This window comes from Arvicola amphibius, chromosome 4 (assembly GCF_903992535.2).
Source record: "Arvicola amphibius chromosome 4, mArvAmp1.2, whole genome shotgun sequence".
NCBI lineage: Eukaryota > Metazoa > Chordata > Mammalia > Rodentia > Cricetidae > Arvicola > Arvicola amphibius.
This window is the reverse complement of record NC_052050.1, coordinates 14,191,050-14,218,060: the sequence shown is the minus strand read 5'-3', so window position 1 is coordinate 14,218,060 and position 27,011 is coordinate 14,191,050. Positions and strand designations below refer to the sequence as shown.

Genomic DNA, 27,011 nt, shown 5'->3' with positions numbered 1-27,011 from the left:
ATGGGTTTGATTTTCTTTTGTGATTATGGGAATCCATCTTACTAATTCATGCTTCTGTCATACGTGAATTTCTTTTGAGACGGGGTCTCACTAAATAGCCCAGGCTGGACTTGAACTTTCAATTCTCCTGTGCCAGCCTCTTTGGTGTTGAGATAACAATGCACATAAAAATAAATAATTTATTCATATAAATAAAAAGAACGTACTGAAGTCTACCCTAGGCTGTCCAAGTGAATCCACCATGTGATGGTTGGCCCACATGTAGACATAACCGACTCACAGACAATGGGCTGCATGATCACATGGTTGGCATGTCTGGAAATTTCTCCCACCAACTGAGCAAACGTCTCTTTCTTGCCATCCCCAGTCACGGGCGTTGGTCATGTTGGGTTTGCAGCATACATGAAGAGCTAATTCTTGCCCATCTAAGCCCCGGGACACACCCCTAGTTTAGCCTGTCCCTCATTTCATTCAACCTTCACTTCTTTGGGGTTCCTAGTTCTTTCAACAGCCTTTGTGACACACACCGGTGTCTAGCTCCATTTTTAAATACACCATTGAGGAACAGACCAAAGCAGCTGAGGTGTGTTCTGGCTGGTGGAAAATTAAGCAAGGTAGGCAGATACACGTGGTAGACAGTCATACTTTACTTTTTATGGATGCTGCCCAATGGCAATGTCCACAACTCTATATTATAGACATGTATAAATGTGCAGACACAATCATTATTTTATGTGTGTATACCTAGGCATGATTGCTTCATACTGAATTATCAGCCCAAATCACTGCTTTATTTTCAGATATAACATTCAAAAGCTACTATCCTTCCTCCAATTCTTCCTGCTTATTTACTGTGTTGAGTGTGGTACACGTGTGTGAGTGTGTACACATGTGTGAGTACAGTGTCGTGAATGGGAAAGTCAGCATTTGGGAGTCGGTTCTCACGTGCCACCGTATGAAGGCAGGGCCTCTCTCATTTCTGTGCTGCATTACAAACTCCAGGCCAGCCAGCCCATGAGCTCCTGAATGATTCCCCTTTCTTTGGAGCGCTCTCTCTCTCTCTCTCTCTCTCTCTCCCTCCCTCCCTCCCCCCCCCCTTAAAGCTGGTTACCTCAGGATCAAACCTGGCTCATCAGGCTTGCATTCCTGATGCCTATACTAACTGAGCTACCTCCCTAGCCCTTCATCACGTTCCATATAGATGGCATTTGGGCATCCAAAGATAAAACAGTTACATGTCCCTATTTAATCTCGGAAGACGATGCTTCATTACAAGTCACAAGCTTTTCTGACTGAAGCTTCTCACTGAGAATTTTAGACTCATAATCCTTCCTAGCTGTGGATTTCTCAAAATAATGATAAGGCTACCATCTTGATATTTAGCCAGACATTTTCTTCTCTGCTGTTCTTTTCCTATAGCTTGCCTTTATGAAAGTTTTCACTTTATGAAATTTGCCAAAGTAAATCTGTTTCATTAAGCTAAACCACAGTGGAACCCTTCCATCATGCGACTATAACGCAAAGGTATTCCCACTGAAGACATCTGGATTGTCTTAGGTTTTTTTCCATTGCAGTCAGTGACAGAATGGATTGCATGGTGCCTGTCTCTTGGGCGCAACGCAGTAATTCTGTGAGGTTCCACCCTGAGGTAGAATGGTAAATGGGAGGCGTAAGCATTTCCAACTTTCCCCATTACTGCCAATGGTTCTGTAGAGAGGTGATTTCGGCTTGCAGCTCCTTCCAGCACTGGAAGGGAGTTGTTTTCTCACATCCTTGATAATCCCTAGACGCATCAGATTTAATTTTTGTCACTCTGATGAGTGTGGGAAGAGATGTCCTTGTTTTAATCTGTTTTCTTGCCTCCCGATGAGGTGAGCCTTTCCATGTTTGTACTGTTCCCACTTCCTCGTCTCTGAGTCGCATTTCCAACCCCCTTCTCAAGGTTCGAATGGATTGTTTGGTTATTTTTGCTGTTAATTTAAATGATTTATTTATTTTTATTTCCTTGCGTTGGAGTTTTGTCTATATGAGAGTGTTGGGTGGATCCCCTGGAACAAGTTACAAAGAGTTGTGAGCTGCCATGTGGGTGCTGGGAATTGAACCGGGGTCCTCTGGAAGAGCTGCCAGTGCTCTTAACCATTGAGCCATCTCTCCAGCCCCTAGTTGTTGATTTAAAAAGAAACTATGGCTGGAGAGATGGCTCTGAGGTCAGAAATGCACAGTGCTCATGCAGAGAACTCAAGGCTAGTTCCCAGCACCCACATTAAGCAGTTCAAAACCACCTTTAACTCCAGGAATCTGAATCTGATGCCCCCTTCTGGAATCCATGGGAACTGCATGCATTTGCACACACATACAGGAACACACACACACACACACTTTTAGAAATTTTATTTGAAAGAGCTTCTATTTATTTAGGTGCCAGAACTTGTTATATAAAAACATTATCATCTGTTCATGTCCTGATGTCTTATCAGGCCTATCCCACTCTGCTAATAATAAGGGACGTTTATCAATAATTTCCTCCACTTTTTCCACATTTGGGGATGTCACTGATCTGTAATTTATTTTTACATGTATGCCATGAACTGGAGGTCTGGCAGTATTACTGACTGAAAATGCAATCGGTACAGCATCGTACAGTGAGTAGTAGATGCTCACTAGTGTCTCTCTAACCTCCTGCCCCAACCCCAAAGTGTGGGGTCATTCCCATTCCAAACCCACGCCTCATTTAGTTTTCCAAAGTCTACACAATTATAACGAAGTGATTTGTAACCAAGTACCTCCAAGTTTCTTTTTCTACTGCGAATGGATTTTTTTTTTTCAAAATTAAGTTCTTGCAGCTATTCTTCCGGTCTATGAACCACACGCGTAATGTGTTTATGGAGGAGGGTCATCTGTTTATGTGTTACTTTCTTTGGCTAATAAAGAAACTGCCTTGGCCCTTTGATAGGACAGAAAATTAGGTAGGCAGAGTACAAAATTGTGGGAGAAAGAAAGCAGAGTGAGGCAGACGCCTCAGGCAGACACCATGCCTCTCCTCTCCGAGACAGACGCAGGTTAAGATCTCTCCTGGTAAGACACCACCTTGTGGTGCTACACAGATTACTAAATATGGGTAAAAGCAAGAGTAAGAGTTAGCCAATAAGAGGCTAGAGCTAATGGGCCAAGCAGTGTTTTAAAAGAATACAGTTTCCATGTAATTATTTCGGGTAAAGCTAGCTGGGTGGTGGGCTTCCATTATAACAGTGTGTGGCATGATAAACATGGTGATGCTATCGGTTCTTGTGTGTGAATTTACACAGCCACCTTACTGATTTCTTATGTTGATCTTAATAACTACGTGCAACATCTTTAATTCCCATTAATTGATTCTATTTATAACTGATAGTTTAGGGTTTTTTTTCCTTTTTTATCTATGGTACGCATGCATGTGTGTGCGTGTGCGATGCCTGCCAGCTGCCCTGGTTTACTCTCTGTTGTTGTAACAGAACACCCTGATACACGCAGCTGAAGGGGAAAGGGGTGAGCATAGCTCAGGTAACAGCCCATCATGATGGGAGGCATCCAGGTGGCAGGAACGTGAAATAGCGAGTCGTGCCCACAGACAAGAGCAGAGAAGGAATTGTGCAAGCTTGCTCTCAGCTCTCCACTCTTCCACAGCCCAGGATCCCCTGCCTTGGGAAGGATGCTTTCCAGAGTGAGCTGGGTCTTCCCACATCAATTAACATATGAAGACAGCACCCATAGAAACGCCCTCAGACGCCCCACAGACACGCCCTCAGACCAGCCCAAGAGTCTCTTTGAGAGTCTCTTCCCAAGAGATTCTAGACTATGTCAAGTTGACAAAATGAACCATCGCACCAGGCAAGCACACTATCATTGAGAGTCATCCCCAGCCCCACTCTCTTGTTTTACTGCACTAACTAGTACCTTCCCACAGTGTCAGATAAAAATCAACATCTCTCTTCAACCCCTAAAGTATATTAGCATCTTGAAGCATTTCCTTAATTATAATAAGTACCCTTTAATCTTCTATTATTGTTGTCTATTGCTTTGATGCTACAAAGATAAACACAACGAGTCAATGTCCGTGCCTGTACAGCATTCTGTGCACAGTCAGCCTTGCGTGGGGGGTTTACCAATTTCTTCTATATGCTCTTCTTCAATTTGAACCTTGTGGAAGTATCTGTTAGTTGTCCTTTCTTTTTAAAGCACTTTAATTGTTATTTTAAGTGTGTGTGTTTATATATGTCCATGAGGGCACTGACACCCTGGGGCTGGAGTTACAAGTGGCCGTGAACCACACCTGACGTGGGTGCTGGGGGCCAAACTATGATGCGCTTTTAACCCCGAGCCATCTCTTCAGTTTGAGCGTCTCAGTCTGTCATGAACCAGTAGGTGCGGTTGACTCGCAGTTCCTCCCCATGTGTGTAGGCCTGAGGCCAAATGTCCTGTCCCGGTATGGGTCCAAAACCCCTACCCCCAGATATCAGGGTTACAGTGGTCCTCATGTCTCGCTCAGGTTCCATGACATTCGCTCGCTGGTCTTTTTCCCATTCTGGTTCAGGCTTCCTTCTGACTCCAGGACCTAAGGATTTCCCTTTCTTTGTTTTAAGCTCAGCTTTATATTGTTATATTTCATCCTGTGTTTGTCATAGGAAGTGGGGGAGGGTGAACACTAATCTTTCCAGTTACTATTACTGGAAGTGCGCATAGTCTATTTATAACGCATTTCCCTCTCACTGTGTTTATGACTCCTTTAAAATAAATACCATATATTCAGATAGAGAAAACAGACATGACAGACAGCTGGAGACATCTTCTGTTTCAGCAAAAGTTATAAAGTTTCTAACCTTGCTCTGGATGGGTACTTAGGGAACAGTCCCCAGGCAATCACTTAAGCGAATGCAACTGTAGCTGAGAAATGGAATTTTCCAGTTTCTATTTTCCCGACTGTCCTACATGTCTCCCTGCTCCTTGGAGCTGATGCCTGAGGGGCACCCGCTCCTGTGTGCTTGACACCCTCCACACTGAGAAGACCAGAGCAGATGATCTATCTCTAGCCATACCCAGGGCCCAGTGACTTTGGCAGATAAACATTTGGCTGGGGCCTGAACTGCTTCTAAACCACGGGAACCTGCAGCTTCTAACAGATGAGTGGGGCCCATCTCACCTGCATTTCAGCATGACTCAAGAATCCCAGGCACTGTATCCCTGGGCAGTTGAAAGCGTATTTGGTTGATCAGCCCAAGGCCTTTGCTGTCAAGGTATTGGATTGGAAGACCTCCACACACTCTGCTGAAGGGAGTGGAAATCTCTTCTTCTGTCTGCATAGTCTACTTCAGCCTTTGGGAGAGTGATGTGTCTAAATATGTTCCCCACCACCACCCCGAAGTAAATGACCACATTCAAGGCACTGAGGACAGGGCAACCTTCACGGGGAGGCCAGGGAGTAAGCGGAGTTGTCCAGTTGGTGTGTCGGAAATGCTTCTCCAGAGTCACAAATGAGCCAGAGGGTACAGCAGTGGCAGGTCCGTGCGTGCGTGTGCGTGTGTTTGTGTGTGTAAATATACTGTGGAAAGGCTAATACAAGGCTTGTTTGTTGAGCAGTTAATTTCAATAAAAATATATTTCATACACAACCACAAATATTTGAGTTTGCGTGTGTTACATGGAGGCAAGAAGTCAACGTTGGGCATCATCCTTATCCACTCTCTGTCTAGTTTCTGAATGTGGAGTCTCTCATTGAACCCGGAGCAACCGGGAGCACACTGATCTGGCCAGACTGGCTGGCCAATGAGATCCTGGAACAATCCTATCTCTGTCTCCCAACACTGGGCTCACAGGTACATGCTGGGCTGGAGATCCGAACTCTAGGGCTTTCCTGCTTGCATTGCACACATCCCTAACCTGTCACTATAAATATTCTGACCCAGAGAATATTAACAGAAAAGCAACAGCTGGATGGGAATACAGAACAGGGAAAGGACTGGACAAGCCCCAAACAGTTATGTTATTGACAGTAAGGAAACAGAAGATATAAAAAAATACGTTTTGCAAAGCAGAAAGCATAGCCTGGGTTAGTGTTGGTTTATAATATACCCAAAAGTAGAATAAAGACCACAGGAAGGGTGGGTCCCTTAGGGAAATGGAAGCCACCTTAGCCACCATTAGTTCTCTGGGAACTCCCAGGGACATCGGACAGTACGTGGAAAACCTATTAAGCAAGACCCATAGCCACGGGGGCTGCTGGATCCCCAACTATGTCAAGCCACAGTCATTTCCTCTTCCTGGTTAACACTGACCTCGGGATAGATCAGATTTCATCTTACGTCATCCAAGGTAGCTTCAAGAGAAGATTCACATTCTCTTGATGGATGATTCTGGTTTTGAAGCAGTAATAACGGTGGCTGTCAGGGTAGCGCCAGACAGGAGGGACTCACCTGTTGAGATACACTCGCTTCTCAGTGAACTGCCCATTGCCGTGGTGAGGGTCCTCGAAAGGCTCATTCTGCACGACCTCCACTCCTTCGCCCCGGTCACTCTGCTCATGACTGTGCTTGCTGATCATATACAGCTGTCCGATTTTGTACTGCAAAGCAAACAGAGAAGGGGAGACAGAGAGGTCAGCCCCAGCTTGCCTCTGACAAATCCCCACACTGTCCTCCACCGACAGGATGCCCAGCCGCTAATCACATCCACCTTCTGCTTAGAAAAGCCAGCAGCCACTTGGGTCTAAGGTGACTGTCCTTGGAGCTTGGCAGAGAATTGGAGGCGAGCTGGAGGCAGGAGCAGCACGTTCCTGGGAAGAATGTGAGTGGGCATACCAAGTGCCCCGTGGGGCTCAGGCCCATGCTGAGAGCGGTCTGGCCATACAGGGTTAAAGGCAGTCGGTGTTCTATTTGGCTTGGCCAAAGGCAGCCTAGGGTGTATTATTTCTGTCCTGGCTTTCTAGCTAATTGGCAGCATTGCTGGGCACAGGGATTAACTGTCACCTGCATCTGCTCCCGCCTAGAATAGCAGTTCTCACAGGTGGCTAGACAGGATCGTGAGAAAGGTTGGTTTTTGTCACACCCAATCCAACTTAGTCTTGTTTTGGTTGTGAGACAGATTTTATGAAGCACAAGCTGGCCTTGAACTCACAATGTAGCCAGGGATGGCATTACACTTCTGCTCCTTCTGCCACTGAGAACTCCCGGGTCCTGGGGTTACAGGTAAGTACCACCAACCCAGTTTTATTCAATGCTGGGGACTGAACCTAGGGCTTCATTCACGCCTGGCAAGAATAATCGTTTCTGAGACAGAGTCTCTGCCAAGCCCACACTGGCCTGGAACTCTTGATAATCCTGTCGCAGGCATTCACATGAGCCACTAACACTAAGGCCCCTAGATGCTTACAAAGCTCCAAATCTCCATGTCCCACGACTCGGTTCGAGGAGCCAGTGCCATGCTGAGGAACTTCTTTGGTATCATTTTCAACCAAACGTACTAACAGTGTGGGGTCTTCCAGAGTTCAAAAGCCACGAGTCGGCCCTACAGAGGGGTCCTGGAGCAATCCGGGACCGAAACGCTGTCTTTATTATCTTCACCCCCAAGCTGTCCAACTCTCTTTTCCTGCCTCTCTCCGAGTCTGAGGCTGTGAGATGGCCCAGTTCAGTAGAACACGGCACTTGCCACCATGCCTGATGACCTGAGCTTGGTCCCTGAAACCCACTTGGTAAAGGAGAGAACTGGCTCATGAAGCTGTTCTCTGGCCCCTACGCATGTGCGACGGCAGTTACCCACACACAACAAAAATTTAGTACATTAAACAAAAAAAAGAAGCAAAAATAACAATTCAAACAGAAATAAAACAAATAAACAAAAAGCTAACCCCAAACCAGCAGGTGTTTCTTCCCTGGTGGACTTCCAAGGTGGCAAAATGAATTTGGTGCCACACTGTGTGTGTAGGAGGGGAGAGAGGTATAACTTTTGCACAAGGGTATTTCTGCTTGGGTCAGGACTCTGCTGTGGTCTTCTTTACACACTCGGTGTGAGCCAGCACACAAAGTCACCACCGCCAAGACCTGAATCTTGGGGCAAGCTAATGAGGATGCCCAGTTGCTCCTAAAAGGGTCCTGGCTAGCAGGGATGCACAGTCCCCGTCTGTGTGCAATAGAGAGGAATCTATGTTAACCTTAGAGGCAACTGAAATATTCAAGTCAGCACCAGAGCTCAGAGGTCTCCTGTCGCAAGGTACCCTGCTTCATGCTGAGGCAGGGAGTGTGAAGATGCTCCGAACAGGCTCCAGTCTGCAGCCAGCTCAAGGGACCAGGCCCAGTAACCATGACAACGAACCAGGCTATTGGCTGGATCTACTCCAAGGGCTATGCTTCCTATCTGGCCGCGGTCCTATCCAGAACGAGTCCGTGTTTAAAATGCTTTTAATGTGTGTTTGTGAACTTGTGGGGAGGGAAGGCGTAAGATAAGAGCGGGGAGAGGACAGAGGAAGCTGGGAGCTCGGTCCATTTTTAAAACAAATCAGAGAATCAGAGGCTTGACCTGGCTTCCCCTGTGTCCAGTACAGCTTCTACTTTTTGTTCCGGAAAAACTAACAAGGATGTCCTGCAAGGACAAAGCGACACCCGCGAGATCAACTGTCCACCTTACATGAGCTGAGGCCGGTGCTCTGCCACTCAGCGGGTGCGGATGTCAACGGCAACCGCTCATGCGTGCTGTTTAAAAACCCGATGGTCACAGACAGCGGAATATTACTCAGCCACAAAAAGGAATGACGTGTTGATACTGAAGCCACTTAAGGTGTGTTCTAGGTTGAAGTGTTTCCCCCTCTTAGAGTTCAGATCTTGAAATCTCTTGGTGGGATCATATTTTAAAAGATGCCACTGGGATAGGCTTTAACCCAGCGCAGAGACAAGCAAGGATAGGAAAGAATCTTTGAGGAGTGGGTGGCCTTGAGAAGCCACAGATGGGGCCCAGGGCAGACGCGCCCGTACCAGACCTTCAGAAAAAGAACTCTTCGCTCACCTTCCAATATTGTTTCTGATGTCGGGCTTAGAAGGAAATAAATCGCTGTGGTTTAACTACCCAGTATGGGTCACTTTGTCAGGCAGGCCTAATGAAGCAGCACAGGGGCTGGGGACAGCTCAGTCAGTGCAGTGCTTGCCACACAAGCATAGGGCACTGAGCGTAGACATCCCCCCCCCACACCGCAACACTGAAAAAGCCGAGCATGTGGCACACACCTAGACTCTCCACAGTGGGGAGGTAGAGGCAGGAGGGTCCCTGGAGCCTGTTGATCAGCAAGTGAAGGTGCCTGCTACACAAACCTGACTTCCTGGGTTCCAACCCTGGGACCAGCGTAAGTGGGGAAGGAAGACCGACCGCACAGAGTTGTCTTTTCTCCTTCACATGCAGGCCACGGCCCGTGTGCGTGGACACACAATAGCAACAATACTAAATAATCTGGAGAGATTGAGGGAGGTACTCGACGTTGACCTCTGTCTGACTTCTCTCTCTCTCTCTCTCTCTCTCTCTCTCTCTCTCTCTCTCTCTCTCTCTCTCTCTCTCTCTCTCTCTCACACACACACACACAGACCCCTAATGAAACATTCTGGGTGGAAGGGATAGATGCACCTTGGGAAAATACTAGATGCTACTGGACCACTGGCTCTAAAGCAATCATTAGGGAGGTAAGGGTGGAATTCCCATTGGGGGTGGGGTGGCGCTCACAAGCCCCTCACCCGCCCCCGGGATCTAAAGGTAGTTAATGGTTACTAGGGGAAGAAAGAGATGTTCTCTTGTGTCTTGTAGCCACTAGCCCATGTTACTGGGAGTAAATCGCCCCTAATGTATGCTCCTGTAAGCAGCCCAAATGAAACTAGGGTTACCAAAAGCTGGGGAGTAGAGGGGTAGCACACAGGCACGAAGGTAGAAAGGGGGGGAGCTGAGGGGAGGGGATCAGCAGCAGTAGGAGAAGAGACAAGAAGGTCATGGGAGATAATTATGATTAAAATGTATTGCACACATGTATGACAATGCCATGTTATAGAAAATCGATATACACACTTATAAAATATGTTTTAAAGGTTAATTTCATGTCCCGTGGATTTTACCTCAAGTTTTAAAAGAAGTTCTGGGTCTGAAGTCACCTGCACTCAAAGTCCTGTCAAGGTCTCTCTCTAGAAAGCTCGGAGAAGAGCGGCATCAATCAGCAACACTGTCTCTGGGAGCTTTAAAACGTAGGGTGCCAAGGTCGATGTGGAACATAGAAAAGCCATTAGCCAGACGCGAGTCAGCCTGGCTGGGCATAGCTCGAATGTTTCCTGCTCTGGGGAGATGGATCCAGGCAAGGCAGGGGCTGCTGATTCACAGCGGCCGGCCAGCGCGGACCCAGCTGCTTGGCCTCATTGATTATTCCAGCGGCTCCTTATGGGCCAGCCCAGGGCAGACACCAGCCTTAGCTCACCATGACTACGTCAGTCTGGGGGCTGGGGGGTAACCAGCAGGTGCTGGGGGTGGCAGGACAAGGGCTCCATGTCTGTCCCTTCCTTCCCTCCCAGGGAAACCAGAACTGGTTTGTTGGCATGGTCGGCAGAGAGGGCCAAGCAGACAAAGTCTGTTAAGGTTTTATTATAATATCCCACTTTTGACTCTCAGACATGAGCAGCAAATGGTATCGCCACTATGGGAAGGGAACAGATAGTTCTTGAACCACGTAAGAAAGCCACATCCAGCGGCTGGAGAGATGGCTCAGCAGTTAAGAGCACTGGCTGTTCTTCCAGAGGACCCAGGTTCGGTTCCCAGCACCTACATCCAGTGGTTCACAACCACTTATAACTCCAGCTGCCAGGGATCTGACGCGCTCTCTGGCCTGCATGGGCACCTGCACATCTGTGCAGATATACATACATATACACATAAGCAAAAAGAAAAGCCAAGTCTGGGGTCACCCCTGACCTTTGACATTTTGATTACGGGACAAGGGTTACTTATGGGGGCACACTAAAGGCCAAATCACTATGGTACAGCATGGTGAGGGCACTCACGGGGACTTTGGGGGACTAAATAGTACCAGGCTATAGGAGTTCATCCTTGGGAGGCCTAGCCTTTTTTCCACACTCATGCAAAGTTCCTGTGTAAGTCAGTAAAGACGCATGCCCAGGTCACCACTTTCAGACAAATATGAATGTTGGATGAAGGAACTAAAACCGAAGGTGTGCAGGAAGGCTCTGATGGTATCAAGGCCCAAGACCTGACCACAGAAATGGCATTGCATAGCTTTACTGACCACCAACCAGCCCTGGTTGGTGTCTTCCATTCACTTCTAATATTCACAATGAGCCAACCGGGTGGGTATCAGCCGATGAGGAAACAAGGGTTTGGAGAAGCCAAAGAAGGTCAGTGCTTTCTTGATTCATGTGTGTATACACGCATGTGGGGGCCAGGACAGCCTTGGGTGTCTGACCTTGGGCACTGTTCACCTCGAGTTTTGCCACGTAGACTAGGTTTGCTGGCCTCTGAGCCCCAGAGATCTGCTCTCTCTGTCCCCCTGCCCAGCACTGAGATTACAAGGGTATGTCAATGAGTTTGGCTTTTGTGCCCTGGTTCTGGGGATCAAACTTGGGACCACCACTGCACTTTACTGCCTGAGCCTTCTCCCCGGCCTCTTCCTTTAATAGGTTGATGGCTTAAAAAAAAAATCTAGGCCTCAATATGCTTTAAAGTGAAAGGGGGTGGGTGACAGGAAACCAGGCCTCTGTGACAGAAGTCTAACTGACAGATCAAAGTTCCCTTATCTGAACGCAAACGGCACAGTGGTTCAATTAGATTCCACATCTCTGGAGAATCTATTGTTCCAGTTCTGGAGTTTGGGTAATCATCATTACAAGTAATCAGGATTAGAGGCTGCTGCCGGCTGGGTCTCTGAGTGAGCTATCATCTCAAGAGTGACCCCCAACAATTATCTCCATAGTCGGGAGCATCACAGGGGTCTGAATCTTCCCTGTTTGTGCACGGCGCTGTATGGGCGGTGGTGCTACGGAAGTGGGGCCAAAGCAGAGCTGTAGAATGGGCCGAGAGAAACCAAGGTGTCACTGGTTCACACAGTCCTAACTGTAGGACTGAATGCCACTGTGCTAGTTTCTGTGGTTCAACAACCTCAAGCCAGAGGGAGAGGGAGAGGGAGAGGGAAAGAGAGAGGGAGAGGGAGAGGGAGAGGGAGGAGAGGGAGAGAGGTCCAACCAGGCTGTAACCCAAGTACATAGGAGTCTGAATGAGCTAGACAGTTTAATATCAACTTGATACAAGCTAAAGTCTTATGAGAGGAGAAAATACTTCCATAATATCAGACTGTAGGCATTTTCTTAATTAGTGATTGACAGGGAGGACCCAGCCCATAGTGAGTGGTACCATTGCTGGGCTGCTGGTGCTGGGTCCATGAGAAGGACCCCTGAACAAGTCAGTAAGCAGCACTCCTCCATGGCCTCTGAATCAGCTCCTGCCCCCAGGCTCTTGCTCTGCTTGAATTCCTGTCCTGGCTTCCTTTGATGATGACCAATGATATAGAGTGTAAGCCAAATAACCCTTTCTTCCCCAACTTGCATTTGGTCATGGTGTTTCACCGCAGCAAAAGAAACCCAAACTAAGACACGGAGACAGGAAGATCAACCAGTTCAAGGCAGCCGGGGCTACAAAGAGTGTGCCCTTAAAAGACGGGGTGAGGTTAGAAATAGCTCAATGGGTAAAGTGCTTGCCAGCCAAACCTGAAGATCTGATGTCAGAGCGCCATTAAGTCAAAGGGTGATGTGTAGTGATGGGAGCGGCACTCCTGCCCGGCTCCCGCCGCCTGGGTAGCTTATGCCCCGAAATAACAACACACAAACTGTATTCATTTAAACACTGCCTGGCCCATTAGCTCTAGCCTCTTATTGGCTAACTCTCACATCTTGCTTAACCCATTCCTAATAATCTGTGTAGCACCACGAGGTGGTGGCTTACCGGGAAAGATTCAGCATGTCTGACCTGGTGGCTGACTTCATGGCGACTGACCCAGAGAGGAGAGGCATGGCGATTGACTAACTTCCCTTCTTCCCAGCATTCTGTTCTGTCTACTCCACCTATCTAAATCCTGCCCTATCAAAAAGCCAAGGCAGTTTCTTTATTAATCAATGAGAGTCCTCCATCAGTGATGGGCACCTGTTACCCCAGAGCTCCTACAGGGAAGATGACAAGCAGAGATAAAAGATACCCAAATCTCAAGGGTCAGTTTACATGGTGTGTAAAGGTTCAAATGATAAGATACCCTGTCCCAAATAAGGAAAAGAGTGAGAATTGATACTCAGGGCTCTATTCTGACCTCCATATGTGCAGGATGGTATACACAAATGAGCACACACACACATCACGCATCACACACACACACACACACACATCACACACACACAAAGATATTTAAAAACAAATATAACAAAATTTAAAAGGAGTCTCCAAGCTAAAAATTCTAAGTGTGATCAGGAATTATTGATGGAATGCCAATGATAAGTCAGCCAGTGGTGGCCCGTGTCGGGTGGAGCTCTGTGAATTCAAGGTTAGCTTGGTCTACTACAGTGATACTTCATTGTATTTTAATAAAGAAAGCTTGCCTGAAGTTCAGAGAGTAAAACAGCCCCACTGGTCAGCCTTTCAGACCAGGCAGTGGTGACACACACCTTTAATCCCAGGAGCCAACACTAGTTTGCCATAGAATCCCAGCACTAGAGAGGATATAAGACAGGAGGAGACAGCTCTTAGTCTCATTCTGAGATTCCTGAAGACAGGATGGCCATTTCGGACTGAGGTAGAGGTAAGAGCTAGTCGCTGGCTGTTCTGCTTTTCTGACCTTCAGGTTGAACCCTGATATAAGTCTCTGGGTTTTTATTAATCGTGTTACAGTCTACAGAGTGCATTCCAGGACATCCAGGGCTACACAGAGAAATCCTGTCTCGAAAAACAAACAAACAAACAAACAAACAAAAAAGAATCCTCAATTGTATCTTTGCCTAAAGACACCCAAGTTCTAGGTGAAGAGAATTCCAAGCCACTTGCTAAGCTTCAGAAGCCCATAAAGACCACCTTTTAAGCCCTTTCACTCCAAAGAACAAAGATGATATCATCAACCACTACCTGTGACCTGACTCCTTTCTCCTTCTCCACTAGCCCAATCCCATTTCAAACATCGCAGCAGGTCAAGCGGGAAACAGGAAGCATGACCACCTCCAGGTTGCCTTATTCACTGATGACAAGATCTGGTATCATGTGAGCCCCATGTGAGCCATTAGAATTTAAACCTGCTTTAGCCTTGACTGTCAAAATGATGGATGCCATATAACATAAACAGAGAAGTTGCTGTCCACCCAAATGAACATGAAATCATGTAGTCTTCCATTCATGAAGTATGCCTGCTGTAGCTGCTCTCTCTCTGCCTCCCTCCCTCTCTCCCTCCCTCCTTTCCTCCCTCCCTCCCTCCCCCCTCTCTCTCCTCTCTCTCTCTCTCTCTCTCTCTCTCTCTCTCTCTCTCTCTCTCTCTCTCTCTCTCTCTCCCCCCTACCTCACCCTCCACCACATATATGGCTATGTGAATAAAGGAAAAAAGCACGTTAATATAATTACATATATGTATTGTTCATATAACTCTTACTGCTTTTTATGAACCCTTTCTTCCATCCTCCTCCTTTCTCAGCACATGAACCACAAACATGGAAGGGCAATGGTTTCATGGGACCTCCTAGAGCTCTGGAAAGATTCAGTCCTGATTACCTCCCAGGATTCAGCTCCATTGCTAGCCTTGTGCCAAGTGATGCCCACACTGACATTACGCACAGGGAGGAGGTGTAATGAGTGTGGATGGATGTTCACAACCAAGTCTCAAAAGTCAGAGACTATGGCTGCCATTTGTAACCCCACAGCACAGCCAAGACACCCGATGGAATTCCCTGTTGTATCACTGGGAAATTATGTGCTGGCATCGCCTTTCAAATAAAGTTTTATTGAAACACAAACAAATTACCTCATCCTGTGGCCTTTTTTATGTTCTAATGACATGTGGTGGGGTGGTTTTAGGAGACTTACATGTATAGTTCCCAATATTGGGAGCATTTGCTCACTATCCTCTTACATAAAAAGTTGGGTGAATCCTGTTCTATTTTCCAAGTTCAGCCTGGTATAGCCTCAGCTCTCTACCTAATAACTATCTATGTACCTGATATGGAATCTACTGTGTATACTGAATATTTGAAACACCTTGGGTGTAATGTTTATTTTTCCTTCTGTTTTCTTTCTTATTTGGTTTTCTGTGTGCATGTGCAGAATTATTGTTATTCTTGTTTGGGTGGTCTTGAACTCATGATATAGACCAGGCAGGCTACAAACTTACAGAGACCTGTCTTCTCTACCTCCGGTGTGCTGGGATTAAGTTGTGCACTACCATGCCTGGCCTCTGTTTTGTTTTGATTTAGACAGGATCTCACGTAGCCCAGACAGGCCTAGGATGAACTATAGCTAGCTATATAGCCAAAGCTAACTTTGAGTTCCTGATCCTCCTGTTACCACCTTCCAAGGGCTGAGAATATAGGTATGGGCTACCATGGCTAGTGTTTATCTAGCTTTTTTTAGGCAGAAAGTTTATGAGTTCTAGATGAGATCCCTCCTTCGAGAGCTCAGCATGTGACTGAGATTGCCTGTTAAATCACTGGTAAGGAACATGGGACTGACTGTAAAGACCCACAACATCAAAGGGAAAACCAGAAGCTTGATTTTTGGGAGTGGTAGACTCTAATTTATACCAATTAAGATTTAGAGCGAGCCCATTTTACCTTCCCAAACCTTGGAGGTGGGGTGCGGTGGCTGGTCAGGCATCAGGGGTCTGGCTAAAGCGGTTGCGGTTGCGTGTGTTTCCAAGCCTGAGGAAGCACAGATCATCAAGGAAGCGATTGGAGAAACCCTCCCTTCTTCAGGACCAGCTATCCCCTGGGCCACCAGGGAGGTGATAATTGTTTCCCCTGTGGAAAGCGCCTGGTTGTCAACAAGAAAACAGGGAGCGAGTGTCCTCATTCTGCCTTTGGCTTAGCTCTGTAAGCCCAACAGGATGCTTGTATCTCAGCCCCATTTTGCAAAATGAGAGTAATAAAACCCCTCACAGGGCACAGTAAGAATCAAATGAGGAAACAAAAAACCACAAGTTCAAATGCTTCATAAATCACAGGCCTGGCTACAAACGATTACAGCTACAATGTAAGTAGCTACTACAGCTGCTTGGTCCCGCTGGGGACCAGGACGAGCCAGTCTGCTTCATTACATTAGTGCTCTGAGAAGCATGAGACAATGGGACCTCTGCCATGGACCAGAAACCTAACCAAACAAAATACACCAACCTACCCCAGGCATGGTGCTCATGCCCGTTATCCTAACCCCTTCCAAGACAGCGAAGCTTGTGTTTGGCTGGCACCCAATAATATGGGCATGCCACTAGATTAACAATGAAAATGGTTCAAAAATTGCAATCCAGGGTGTGCATATTTTTAATATTTTTAATATCATGTCGCGCGCGTGCGTGCACATGTGCGCATGTGCCATGGTGGCTGTGTGGAGACCAGAGGGTAACTTATGGGAGTTGGCTCTCTCTTTTACCATATGGGTCCTGAGGAAGGAGACTCAAGTCACCAGGCTTGGCAGCAACTGTTCTTGCATATTGAGCCATCTCACTAGACTGGTTTATATACTTTTTAATCCAAATTTTTATCACTTTTTGGAAAAGGCCTGAGAACATGTCTTTTATAGTCAGTATAGTTTGTACTAAAATGTGACCATCTGGCTGGCCATGATGCAATTTTCATTATAGTTAAAAGATTTATATTTTTTTAAAAGGTTTATCTATTTTTATTTTATGAGCATTGCTGTTTTGCCCGCGTGTAGGTCTGTATGAGGGTGTTGTAGCCCCTGGAACTGGAATTACAGATGGTTGTGAGCTGCTACAGGGTTGCTGGGAACTGAACCCCGGTCCTCTGGAGAAGAAGCCAGTGTTCTTAACTGCTGAAACATCTCTCCAGACCCAATTTATTTTATTTTTATTCATTTATTGTGTGTGCATGCACACAAGCGTGTGCACATATGTGAGTGCACGTGCAAGCATGTGTGTGAGTACCCACAGAGACCAGAAGAAGGCATCAGATCCCCTGGAGATGGAGTTAGATAAATCCAGGCCAATGGTTAATAAAGCAGGTGTGAGCTGCCCAGTGTAGGTACTGGGGACCAAATTCGGGTCTTCAGAAAGAACAAGTGCTCTATAATTCCTCAACCATCTCTGCAGCCTTGAGTTTGTATAAACAAACAAACAAACAAACAAATTATTAGGCTGGGCATGCAGCTCAGTTGGTAGAGAACTTGCCCAGCAGGCATGAGGACCTGGTTTGATTCAAGATACACCGGGTGTGTTGGTGTGGATCTCTAACTGCAATATAGGGAAGGTAGAGACCGAAGAAGCAGGAGCTTCAAGGTCATCCTTGGCTACAGAGTGAATCTGAGGCAAACCTGTACCACACGCAGCCCTGTCTCAAAAACCACAAAACCATCTTCAAGAGACAAGGGTCTCCACATTTTCCTCTCTTCACATCTTTGGTTAGAGAACTTAGGTGAAGGCATTGAAACACCAAGGAACAGGAGAAATAGACGCTGTCTTCCCACAGAGTCACCCTGGTTCACCAGAGGAAGCCTGTGTCCACTGGGTCTTGGGCCTTGAGAGCTCACAGGAGTCCTCTAGAGGAGTCACACGGCAGATGCTGCCAAGTGACATGCGGCTGATTGTGCCAAGTTGTGACAGTGACCGCGGCAGAAAGGAAGCTGACGAAAGGGCACAGATGCATGCTGGTCCCTTCAACCTACCAGGTGCAGGAGCACAGTTCTTGATGGCCTTTGACCTTGACATCCCACCCAGCAGCCTCCTCTTCAGATGCTTCTCAGTTCTCTCCAAGAACAAGCTTCACCCCAAGACCAGGGAAAGTGCTTTAAACCTTGTGTGTTCTGCCCAGCAGGAGGATCACTAACCCATTTGTCTTCCAGGTTTTGAGATTCTAAGAGTAGATTTTCCCATGCAGACAGGGAAGTTTAGAAGAGGGGGAGGGGTTTGTGACATTCTTGGGTGTTCCTTCAGATGTCACTCTGCCAGGTCAATAAACCACAAGAAACCAATATCCGATCACACAAAGAAAAATCCAACCCCAGGCTCAGATTTCGGGCTATCAGCAACCATCGCATTTATCTTTCCTCCTGGACTTTTATGAGCAGCCCTCGGAGGTGTCTTGTTTACGGAGTGCCTGTGTCATCACGCCAGCAGGCAGGAGTGAAAGGGACTGGTGGGAAGACTTTAAAAGGGGCTGGGTTATTGACATCTAACTTAAAAACAAACAACAAAAACAACCTCGGTGGCAAACTCATAAACAACCCTGCACAGGGATGCTGAACCCTGTCCATGACCTGGAGGATAGAGGAGGGTAGAAAGGAAGAATTCAGGGTTGGCTTTGTGCCGTTGAAGCCTGGTGATATCCCTGCAGTCACTGCAAGGATGCTATTGGGAGACTTAGCCCATTCCAGCCAGCACAGGAATTCTGATGCACTTTACAGGGAAGGATAAAAAATAAAGCATGTGTTTAAAATAAAAAGAGGCTGAAGAGATAGCTCAGTGGTTAAGAACACTGGCTGTTCTTCCATAGGAACCAGGTTCAACTCCTAATACCCATGTGCAGGTGAAACATCTACACATATAAAATTCGAAAAATTTAAAAACTTTTTAAAAGTGCATATTCTGTACAGCCCAAGGATTCCTTTGACTCCCGGGTCAGACAGGGAAATGATGTCATGCACACTCAGCATTTACAGCACTGGCTGAAACACTAGGCGTGTCAACCCCTTGCATTTACAATGAGAAGCTGGAAGGTCAGCCATTAGTGGGAGCCTGAAGAGCCATTAGAGAGCAAAGGCAGAATCTTTCAGAAGGCTAAGTAAAGCCACAAGGGAAGTCGCTCTGGAAGAACGTATGGTTTCTCTGTATACGGGTTGTAGGACACTGAGTGGGTATTGAGTCCTGCACAGCCTATATCATGTTTGAGGTGTGTACATGTGTGGTGTACGTGTGCATGTGTGGTGTAGTGCACATGTGTGGTGTACGTGTGCATGTGTGGTGTACTGTGCACGTGCGGTGTATGCATGCATGTGTGGTATACGTGTGCGTGTGTGATGTGCGTGTGCATGTATGGTATACGTGTGCATGTGTGGTGTAGTGCACACTACAGCTTGGCATTAGGTGAACGCCTCAATTGCTTTCTAACTTGCTGTTGGAAACAGAGTCTCGTTGATCCTGGAGCTTACTGATGAGCGGGACTGGCTTGCAAGCCTTGGGAGTCTCCTGCAGCTGCTCCCCAGCGCTGGGGTTACAGCCCACACTGCTATGCCTTACCTGGGTCTAGGAACCTGAACTCAGGTCCTCATGCTTACACAACGCATATTTCACAGAGAGTCGTCTCCCCAGTCCCTGGATCATTAAAACAAAACAAAACAATACCAAACAAAACCAAGTGCCCCACACATGTTAGACCACCCCACAGACAATGAGGGCAAAGGACAGCAACCTCCATGTTGGTCGAAGATGAGAGTTTCCTGAGGGATTCTGCCTGCAAGACAGCATGAGGCCAACAGCTGGAGGCTCTTGACATATCATCAGAACTCTCTAGCGGTTTGTAGCCAATATGAAGCGGATCACAAGGCCCGGAAATGAAGAGGTCTGCTGACAGGCTTGACCTTTAGCAAGCAAATGAGGTGCTTGCATTGACTACGGAAGGAAACTGCACACCAATCCCAAGACTAGAAAGAGACTCTATGAGAAGGGAGCTTTTGAAGGACCTGTGTCATCTGCCTGCGACTGTTTTGTCTATGTTTTAGGACCTTGGCCTGCTATCAACTTGTTCCCAAGAGATTTGTCTGATACCAGGGTGACAGGGTCTTTCTAGAACAAAAGAGGCCTGCTTGTGAAGCTATTGACCTCGGTTGAGGATTTACGCAATCCTCTCTCTCAGGGACTAATAGAGTCAACAGGGACTGTAGTGCAGCTGGAAGCAGATGCCTACTGGCAGGAGTGTCAGCAGTTAGCTCTGTGTCTAGGAGACCTCGGGAGGACAGGAGGGGAAACTGAATGCAGAGAGAACGCTGGCTGAGTGCAGCTGAACAATGGTGGCTCTTAATGTGAAAGAATGTGTCAAGCTTCTCCATGCCTATAAAATCAAGACGTCAAGAGTATGCGCTGCCACGGAATCGCTTGGTGGAGCATGTTCAAGTCACTGCACAGTGACTGTGGAAGAGGGGGCGACAAGCTCTACGTGAAGAGCTAAGCTTGAAGGTTCCAGTGGCTTCCCGCCCCAGGTGTGAGGGTGTTCGTAGCCAGAGAGTGTACACAGCTGGCTGGAGGAAACCCTCTGGTCGTTAATACTGATTTTCAGCCTGACAGGACCGAGAGTGGCCTAGGAAGCAGCCCTCTCTGGACAGCACTGTCTAGACTGCAATAACTGAGGTGGGGAAAGCAGGAGCCATTCCGTGGGCTGGTGTCACAGATGCCACTGAAAGGAGAAATGAACCGAGGAGCAATATTCCTCTCTAGGCTTCCTGCCAGTGAATGCAATGTGGTGAGCTACCTTGCGCTCCTGCTGCCACGCCTCCCAACATAACGGACTCTGTCACCTAGAACTTTGAACCCAAACAAACTCTTCCTGTAAGTGGCTTGGACAGGTATTTCCAATAAAGATAACTACTACAAAACCATTCATCATCATCATCACCATCATCATCAATATCATCACCACCACCATCATCATTATCACCACCATCATCACCATCACCACCATCAACAACATCATCAACATCACCACAATCACGATCATCATCACCACCATCACCACCATCACCACCATCATCATCATCACCACCATCACCACCATCACCACCATCACCACCATCATCATCATCACCACCATCATCACCATCACCACCATCAACAACATCATCAACATCACCACAATCACGATCATCATCATCACCATCATCACCACTATTACTGGAGAAAATGGTCTAGCTATAGAGAGCAGGCTAGCCTCCAGCTTGAAATCCTCCCGCCTCCTGGGATCACAGGCCTATGCTACCACTTGCCTAGCAATTTTCAATAAGCAATTCATGTCGCTAACTGTACTTAGAACGTTACAGAGCTATCCCCACCACCCACCTCCAGAACTATCATCCTGAATAGAACCCTTGTACCTGGCATACAGCACCCTACTTCCCCCACTCCTGGCCACCCCTTGTCTATTGCCCGTCCCTATGAATTTGTCCACACCAGATGCCCCACAGAAATGGAATCAGCAACATCTGTGCCTCTTTGTTATTATTTTGCTTTCAGTGTGTGGTGCACTGGTGGCTTTCAAACGCCGTAACATTTCATCATGATCATCCCCACAGCAGTGTGTCAGGATGTCCTTCCTTCCTTGGGCTGAGTAATACTCCCCCTCCCACACAGAGGGGCCGTACTGGTTGGCCATTCTTCTGCAGGGAGACAAGCTGGGCTACCTCCGGGCTATCATGAACAAGACTGCCATGGTCCTTAATGAGTCTCTGCTTTCTTGTGTTTCCAATATAGACTCAAAGGTAGAGAGCAAAAGCCTACAGAAACCCTTGGCTTAACGTTAAATTCTCCATTTCCTTGTATTTATTTTGTGTAGGTGTTAATGTGACGAGGTGTGTGCATGAGTCATGGCACGTGTGTGGAGGTCAGAGGACAACCCATGGGAGTTGGTTCTCTTCTTCCACTGAGGGGAAGCTTGGTGGAAGGTGCCTTTAGCTAGCTGAGTCACCTTACAGGCCACTTACGCGTCTTAAAATAATTATCCTATATATTAATTTTATAAAGGCTTTATTAGGACACTCTCACACATGGAGGAAATGCATTTGGAAATACCCTGCTCTCCCATATCCTTGTATCCCTCTCATAGCTCTCATGTTAGGTGTCTCTCCCCTATCATTGTGTTCTCTCAAATCAAGATTCTGCGTAAGAGAGAAAACACAAACTATTTGTCTTTCTGAACCTGGCTTATTCTGTGTAACATAATGATCCTCAACGCCATCCCTGCAAATGCCCTGAGTTCATTATTGCTCAGAGCCAAGTAAGATCCCGTTGTGTAGACACCACCTCTTCCATCCATTCATTGACAGACTTTTGGGCTAGTTCCTGGACTTGGACCAATTCAGAACAGTGCAGCAACAGGCGAGGTGCACAAGTATCTCCGTGGAGCCCTGAACTGGAATCCTTCTGAAATATTCTCGGGAGTGGGATAGCTGGATCGCCAAGTCCCACCGTCAGCTTTCTGAGGAACCTCCATATCGATTTCCGCTAGAGCCGAAGCGGTTTCCATTCTCAGAGGCAGCGACCCAGGGTTCCTTTCCCTACATCCTACCCAGCATTTGCTCACAAAGATTTTCTTGAGCAGTCGTTCTGTGTGATGCATTTCAAAAATCGCAATATAGTTTTACTTCCTTAAAAAATATATATTATTTTGTAGAGTGGTGGTGGTGCACACCCTTAATCCCAGCACTTGGAGGCAGAGTCTCCTGTGAGTTCAAGGCCAGCCCGGTCTACAGAGTGAGTTCCAGGACAGCCAGAGCTACACAGAGAAACAGTGTCTTTTAACACACAAACACATACACACATCATACACATATAGTTTCATGTGTGCATGCATGTGTGCACGTGTTTAGGCATGCATACAGGTACACAGGCATGCAGATGCCCTTGGAGGCCAGAAGCCATCTCTCTAGCTTCCTCAATGTAGTTTTGATCTGCATTCTCCTGATGGCTGAGGAAGCTGACATTTTACCATTGATTATTTATATATTTTCTTTTGAGTAATGTCACCCTAGGCTTAACTTTTTGAGGACCTCCATAAACTTCTTCCATTGGGCCTTTCTTTTATTTCCCCATTGGTCAAGCAGAAGGGCCCAAGTTCCCCACATCCTCATCAGGCCTCATTTTCCCTTCTGTGAACCACAACCATCATGAAGAAGACATGGGATGCTTTAGGTCGGCTCTGGGTTATTCTTAAATAACCTCTCGCTGCAAACCCCATAGGAGGCAATACTTGGGAGCCAAACCCCTATCCCAGGAGGAGCAGATGGCCCTGGACGAGGTTTCTCCTCAACTATTGCTATAAGCAGTAGGCTCACATTCATGAGCCTTTTCCCCCCCAGGTGTCCCCTGCAATGCTCTGGAGATGAACACAGGCAAACTCCAGGCAGTCGGTGGCTTTGATGCTGAAAAAGGCCGAACACAATTGTAGCTAAGTTGGTCTCTGTAAGGGCAACTCAAGGAGGCAGCTAGGAATTATCACCATGGGAGCCCGGGGTGGTGGAGGTGGGCGTGACCTGAAAAGGTACTGCTATTTCTGCTTCAGAAGCTGTCAGTATTCTCTCGATGGCCCAGCCAGGGTTGTAGTAAATTATAGAATCATAGCATGGACGGCAGCAGAGTCCTCCAGAATTTATGAATTGCGTGTATTCAATAGACTCAAAGAGTTGGGGGGGGGAGGGACAAAACCAATTCTTTTTCATGGAAATCTCCCCCTCTCCCTCATTTTCCATTCCTCCTCCTCCTCCTCCTCTTCCTCCTCCTCCTCCTCCTCCTCCTCATCCTCATCCTCATCATCATCATCACCACCACCACCACGCACTAGCTGCTCAGAATACAATTCAATGCTTTTCAGTTTGCCCATGGAGCACCCATAGCTATCAGCCTCCCTCCCTCCCTCCTCTCCACCCTCCCCGTTCTCCCCGTCTTTTCCCTTCTCCTTTTCTTCCACTACCTCCTCCTCTCTCTTTCTGGCGGTGTTGGGAATGGACCCAGAGCCTCATGGATGGTAGGCAGAGGGGTTCTACCACTGAGCCCCAAGAACATCACTGACCCTCGGCCATCTCTGTGGTATTCCTGTTGGTTGTCACGATTCTATTTCAGGCAGCTGATGCCTTTGAGAAAGCCGCCTTGGAACTGACTTTAAATCCTGCACTAGCTGTTACAGATGCTGCTCGTATGTTTGGAGAACACAAGTCAAGGCTTTTTTAGTTTACTACTGAGGTGCGCAGCCGGCACCCGTATCTAATCCCATAACGTTTTCATCACCCAAATGAAAACCCATTCTCATGAACTGTCGCTCCCTATTCCCTCCGTCCCAGGCCCTGGTAACAACTAATCTGCTCTATGTTTCTATGAGAATGCTTGTCGCGGGCATTTCTTACAACTGACAATAAGTACGTTTTTGTGTCTGGTTTCCATTACTTGTTATCTTTTTAAGCTTCCCCCATACTGTGGGAAAAATCAGCACCTCCTTCTCATTAGTGGCTATCGTTCCCTCGTATGGGCGTACCACATTTGTTTATCCATCACTTGCTGATGGACACTGGGTGTGCTTGCGTCTTCTGTTACGAAGCACCCTGCTAAGAGCAGCGTTTCTCAACGTGTGGGTCTCAAGCCCTTTGGGGGTCGAATGACACTTTCGCAGAGGTCACCAAAGAATACCGGAAACTGCATATATTTACCTTATGATTCATAAAAGCAAAAAAATTACTACTTTTATATGAGGGAGCAATGAAAATCATTTTATAGTTTGGGGTCAGCACAACATGAGCAGCTGTATTAAAGGGTCGCAGCGTCAGGAAGGTTGGGAAACACTGTGCTATATGCATTTGTGCATGAATATTTGCAGGGACACATGTTTCCAGGGCTCTCTTGGGGATGGAATTACTGTGTCATGGGGCTACCTGTTTAGACTGTTAAGAAACTGGCAGACTTTCCACTGGAGCTACACCATTCTCTCTTCTCCCTGTAATGGCGCTCACTCAATCTGGAAAGTTTTACATCACCTATAGAAACAAGAATGTCAGCTAGGGCGATGGCCGGTCAGATGCTGGCTGTGCAACCACATGGACCTGAATTTGGATCCCTACCACCTACCTAAAAAACAAGCTGTGTCTGTCTGTGCCTGTAATCACAAAGCCAGGAGGCCCAAGGAGAGAACCCAAGGGCCTCTAGCCAGCTGGTGAGCTCTGGCTTTGGTGAAAAGCCCCATCTTAAAAGACATACGTGCAAACAGTAGAGCAAGGCACTCAGTGTTGGCCTGTGGCTGCCACACCTGTACACACATGCACACACACAAACAGAAATGCCAACAAGTGGCTTCCAGAGTCCAGAGTAAACCAGCGGCCTCGGGCCCTCCTATCACTGCCTTACACTTGGGCAAACAGGGTTTACTGAACAAACACACCCAGAAACTTTGCAGTCACGGGGCATCTTTACATTACACAGATCTGAACTTTACGATTGGGGCAATTAATGTGATTGCTGAAGCAGCAGATGCAAACGTGTGCAGACCTGGGATCTGCAGGGGTGGGAATAGAGCAGCAAGGTCCCATACCAGCCCCTTCTCTCCACTTCTAGCACAGCCTTGAGGGAGGGGCATCAGCACTAATCATGAAGAAGGAGCTGCTAGGGATATATGCAAGTTGGTAGACAGTCTGACTGTCTCCCAAGAAGCCCTGGTTCCATGGTGCATTCCCATCATCCCAGCAGAGGTCTTAGTCTCCACGACACAGCAAGTGTGAGGTCAACCTGGGCTGCAAGATCCCCACCACCACCGCCACCACCATCACCGATATAATAAAACAAGGAAAAGGAATGAGGAGGAGACAGCCAGCAACTCAAGTCGGTCCTGGAAATGCACTCACTTGACAGTGGAACTTCCTGCCAAGGCAGGAAAACATCTTTATAAAACCTGCTATATAGTGTGTGGGCTTCTCTCTGCCCGGTGAGGAGCTGTAGGATTGAGTCCAAACTAGCTGAGTACACGCAGCAACTCTGCTGTGGTAGTGTCTGACCTCTGTGGGTCTGTGAAGAAATTGATGCTCAGAGAGGTTAGGTAATTTATCTGTGGCCACCAGCCTAGTTAGGTAGTAGTCTGTTTGGCTGGCTCCAGGATTCCCTTTGTCATTCCTTTCCTTGGCCCAGTGCTTGGGATCCGGAGAGAAGGCTATTTCTAAGTCTGGGCAGAAGGATCATGAGAAGGGAAGTGACTTTTCCCACACCTGCCTGTTGCTGATGGTTTTCAGCATTGCCAGGAAGAATTTTTTTTTAATGAGGTGAGAGAGGACAGAGCTAAGGAGAATGGGAAAGAGGTCATGGAGAGGCTAGGGAAAGCCACCACGGATGTCCAAAATTAGCAGCTAAGAGCCTGAGGTCCCCTACCTGCTCCTCCCACGCAAACCCAACACAACTATTAAATAAAGGCTGCCTACCCATGGACGTCCTTGAGGTTTGAAGTACAAATTAAAATTAATCAGTCCACTCCATTTGGGCTCAGCAAATGTGTGGGTGACAGGGATTCCTGCAGCTGACAGCTGATGTGACAGCAATTTCATGAAAAGGAACAAAGGAGCATCCCTGATGTCGGGGTTGAATGTATCTGAAGGTGACTCTCCGATTCGAACCACCAGCCTGAAACATTAGACAAGAATCAGATGCAGACACTCCTGGGAGAAAAAGCCCTTCCCTGCAAACTGACAGCGGGAGAGGGGGTGATGTCAGATAGACTGATCTACCTCCTGGGTGGAGCCCCAGCCCACACACCAGTGAGAACTGTGATTCCCCGTGGGACCACATAACCAAAGCCTGCAAGAAGTGGAGCTCTTGAGATAGCTCAGCGGGCAGAGGTCCTAGCCGCCAAGCCAGACAACCTGAGTTCAATTTCCAGAACCCACACGGTGGAAAGAGAGACTAGATTCTTGCAGGTTGTTCTGACTGCGACTGTGTGCCATGGTATGTACACACCACACACACACACACACACACACACACACACACACACACACGCAACTCCACCTTTGAAGAAATGCAGAAAGAA

The 27,011-nt window shown here is 47.3% G+C and overlaps 1 protein-coding gene across 2 annotated transcripts in view; it reads right to left on the bottom strand.

Annotated features, from left to right (window-relative positions):
- Pitpnc1 (phosphatidylinositol transfer protein cytoplasmic 1) overlaps window positions 1-27,011 on the bottom strand; it is a 271,966-nt gene that overhangs the window by 129,777 nt on the left and 115,178 nt on the right. For both annotated transcript variants that reach the window (XM_038326594.1, XM_038326595.1), the window contains exon 2: window positions 6,447-6,595. In XM_038326594.1, the coding sequence (XP_038182522.1) occupies window positions 6,447-6,595 (149 nt within the window). The remainder of the gene's footprint in view (window positions 1-6,446; window positions 6,596-27,011) is intronic.